This window comes from Elephas maximus, chromosome 3 (assembly GCF_024166365.1).
Source record: "Elephas maximus indicus isolate mEleMax1 chromosome 3, mEleMax1 primary haplotype, whole genome shotgun sequence".
NCBI lineage: Eukaryota > Metazoa > Chordata > Mammalia > Proboscidea > Elephantidae > Elephas > Elephas maximus.
The window spans coordinates 52,582,274-52,586,437 of record NC_064821.1 but is presented as its reverse complement, the minus strand read 5'-3'; the positions used below and the strand labels follow the sequence as shown (position 1 = coordinate 52,586,437).

The 4,164-nt window shown below is 47.9% G+C and overlaps 1 protein-coding gene across 1 annotated transcript; it reads right to left on the bottom strand.

Moving 5' to 3' along the window:
• Positions 1-588: 588 nt before the first annotated feature.
• AADACL3 (arylacetamide deacetylase like 3) lies at positions 589-3,898 on the bottom strand. The gene is given in 2 exon segments (XM_049877969.1): positions 589-1,913; positions 1,916-3,898. Coding segments are annotated over 2 exon segments (765 nt in total). The 5' UTR covers positions 2,223-3,898; the 3' UTR covers positions 589-1,455.
• Between the last annotated feature and the right edge of the window lie 266 nt (positions 3,899-4,164).

Here is a 4,164-nt window from a genome sequence, read left to right as displayed (position 1 = left end):
CAACTTGCCCAATGGTTCTTGATATCTTTTGCCACTTGCAAGTACCTTGACTCAGGATTCTATTTAGCTTCTGTAGTAGAGGAAGCTTTGATGTTCACCCAACATTCATTTACCCTTCTTTTAGGGATGCACTTCCTCCTCCACTCTCACTCCAAGCACCAGGTGAAATTGAATCCACTCTCTGCGCCAAGGATGGCACAGGATTTGGTCCTGGTCTGTCAGAGCATTCCATTCCTTTCATTGTGGCAGCTGGACACACCACTCTGGAAGTCAACAGAGCCATTGAGTTGCCAAGAGATTTTTGTTGGGACCACCAAGAGTGTGGCAAGTTTATAATAATGAACTTGACTCTGGGAGAATGTAAGCATGGAGGTGCTCAGGGCCCACCAGATTGAGAGATGAAGTTGAAATCAGCAAAGAGGAGAGTAAAGCAGAGAAAGAAAGAAGGCAGCTGGTGGCACTGTTTGAGTTCCTGGATTTATCCTTGGAATTCATAATTACATAAGCCAATGCATTCACTCTCTAAAAAAACTCTCTAATTTAGGCTAATTTGAGTTGGTTCTATGTCTTAAACAGAAATAGCTCTCATTAATACATCTTATGTCTCTTTGCCCCTTTCGTGATTCCCTACTGCAGGCTTGATTGAGTTTGGCCCCACTTGTCATTTGTTAGAGCTCTGACTCAGGACTCAGTTTCCCTCCCAACTCTTCCCTCTAATTCCCACAATGTTGCGTTCAGGCCTTTGATTGGAAGCCTGGTTTTGACCCCAGGAGCTTCAGAGCTTCCTCAAGGAGGCAGATCCAGGTTGTCTTCATTTGCCACTAGGTGTCAACTACCACGAAAAATCTATCCATACTGACTTAACCCTTCCAGTCCAGGCAGCCAAGGCTCTGAGCCCAGGGGCTGGAAATCAGTAGGAGAAGTGTCACCATTCACCCAGAGGAGGAGGTTGAACCCAGTTTCTCCACCACCATCACCACCCACCATTCTAGAACATCAGAACTCCACCTTGTGAGCCAGATCAGAAAACCCTGTGAGATTACACCAATGCTCCTGTGTTATTCCTAGGTTCAGCCAACCAGGGCACTCCTGGTGCACACAGGCTGGATCAAAGTGAGGTAAAGCCTGCAGCTCCGTTTGTGTTCAAACTGAACTCTACCTCAGGGATGCTATGAGTAACCCTTACACACTGATTCATGCTCAGAAGTGGCCATCAAAGATGGGCAGCTCAAAATTTCCCAACAGTGAGCATGGACAGAGAGCTCTCCCCCCGAAACCTGTTCCCTCTCCTGTTCTCCCTTCAGACATCAGAAGCGTGCATTGTATGATTCTAGAATCTGGAGCAAGAAGGTGGTGGCAACCTCCACATTCTCCCTAGCCCAACTTAGCAATACAGAGCCCAGTGGTGATGGTGGGATGCACACTCCTTGTGGCTGCAGCAGGAAAGAAAGGTAGTCACAAGCCCTTTATAAAACTGACCATCACATTCAGAATTCTTATGGAGCAGGGGAAGCACAAGCATTCCATATCAATGCTGTTGAGCACTCCGTGACATCTGTCTTCCATGTGGTGCCAGATCACAGGCTTGCCCAGGTCCTCCAGCCTCTTCTTGCACAACAGTGAGTCTTCCCGGAGAAGATCATACTCACAGGCCACCATGAAAGCCTCCGGGACCTGAGCTACGACACCATCTTCTGCAAACAGGCGTGAGATCATCACATCCAAAGTTAGGCTTGATTCCAAGTAGGCATCCTCATTCAGGGGAGCGCAGGGCATCGGCCAGTAACCTCGCTGCTTAAACCTCTCTGGGATGTTTTCTGGGCCCAACCACTTTCTATACTTTTCCCAGACTTCCGTAGGCAAATGGGTGCCTTTCAAGACCATGATTTCCCAGGAGGGGCTGATATCCAGGAGTAACTCCATCAGTAGAAGACAAAGCGCCAATCGAGCCAGGGCACGTTCTTGTTCTGCTGATAGGAAGGGAGTTGGGAGTCCAGGGCTTGCAGAGCAGCCTGGACCAGAATCTGAGCACAGAGCCTGGGGAGATCCTTTCTGCTCCTGAGTTACAGACAAGCCAGAGCTGCTAGTCCCCCTCCCACACTGCCACCACAGACCACAACCCGGGCTGGGCCCACCCCGTATGCATTCAGAGATTTCAAGAAGTGGATTGTGGCCACAAGGCAGTCCGTTATCGGCCCTCGGAACTTATGGTCGGGCTGCATGTGATATCTAGGGAGGAATCAAGGAACACAGCTTACACCGGTCACCCCAGCACAGTCAAAAATATCTGCATCTAGAATCCTTTAGGAGTCCCTGAGTGGTGCAAACAGTTAAGCACTCAGCTACTAAGTGAAAAGTTGGTGTTTCAAACTCACTTAGAGGTCCCTTGGAAGAAAGGCCCGGTAATCTGCTTCTGAAAGGTCACAACCATAAGAACCCTACAAAGCAGGTCTACTCTGGCACACATGGGGTTCCATGAGTCAGAATCAACTTGATGGCAACAGATTTGGTTTTATTGTTTTCTAAGCATCCTTTAGCCTGATTTTTTTCTTTTCCTGAAACCTGATCAGGTGAAGTTAGGTGTGAGGCTTAAATGAGATGCTAGACATGAAACCCTCAGTACCTGGCACACAAAAAGGGCTCAGTAAGTGGTAGTTCTAATTCCCTCTGTCTCAATGCCGTATTGGGGACCAGCTGTGACCACAAGAACACTGTCACTCAGTTATTGGTCAACTACTTAAGTATCAACACTAGCCCCGTCTTTCTGGACCTATACCTGATGTTGCTTCCATAACTCATACCTGTTCCCTGCTCCCAGTATGTGATTCTTTTATGAGCAACTCCAGATTTGCCTGGGTTTTGAATCCAATTAATCCTGCCATGCCCCAGGTTTGGCAGGGGGATTTGTAGACTTAACTAACACCAAGGGCCAGCAGATAACATGCAGGGCTCCTCCAAACCAGCCACATTCATCCTAGCCAACCGCCTCCAGGCAGAAACACCAGACTGGCTTTGCTAGACCTTCCGAGTTTTCAAGAGCTTCCAGAAACTGGGTTTTGTAAGAAATTTCACAATTTTTAAATGCTGGCCCCAGATTTTAAAGAAAGTAAACATTCCACAGGATGAAGAAAACTTTGCTTAGCCCTCTCCATTCCAATTCATCATTTTCCAAGCTCCCCTGGGGTCATGCTTTCAACACCTAAACCTGTCCACCTCGAATTCATAAAATAACCTTCCTGCAAAGAGTTGCCAGCCTATTTTACCGAAGATCTCTTTGTTCAACATGGCCCACACAGTAAGGTGAATGTCTCAACAATTGGATCAAGATATTCATCCCGCTGCAGAAATGGTTTTGGAGCTGAGAATTGGAAAGTGGGACTTTTCTCCAGGTCTCTCTCCCTCATCTAGGACTTATTTCTGTAATTTTTACCCTACTCAACTAGCTGTGCCATGAGAAAGCTGTGACAGCAATTCCCATGCAGATGTTGGCACCTGCTAACATTTTTTAATGAAGGCATTGGTGGTCCAGTGACAGAGCTTTCACTGTCCACGTGGGAGACCCGGGTTTGATTCCCGGCCAGCGCACCTCATGTGCAGACACTACCTACCTGTCAGTGAAGGCTTGCGTGTTGCTACAGTTGCTATGATGTTGAGGTTTCAACAGAGCATCCAGACTAAGATGCACTAGGAAGAAAGTCCTGGAGATCTACCTTCAAATATCAGCCAACGAAAAGCCTATGGATCTCAATGGTCCAATCTACAAGAGATCATGGGGATGGTGCAGGATCGGGCAGTGTTTTGTTCTACTGTACATGGGGCCCCCATGAGTTGAGGGCTAACTCAATGGCAACTAACAACAACGACCACATTTCTTAATAGGGTATGCATTAAAATGAAATTGTGGGGAAAGCTTCATCAGGACGAACTGACCTGTGCGATGAAGTGTCAGGAAGCAGGGCAGGAGGACGAGGCCACACCACTCACAATACAGCTCCTCATATGTGTCCCGTTTGCCTTACGTGGACACTCAAGGAGGGGCCACCCCAGGTCCTCCACCCGAAGTCCACCAAGCCCTCTTGAGGTTGCAGGTGGGTGGGTGACTCAGAGACCAGTTGTGAGAGTGGTTTCTTACTTTTCTTCTTTAGGTGGTTCTCAGCCACAGTG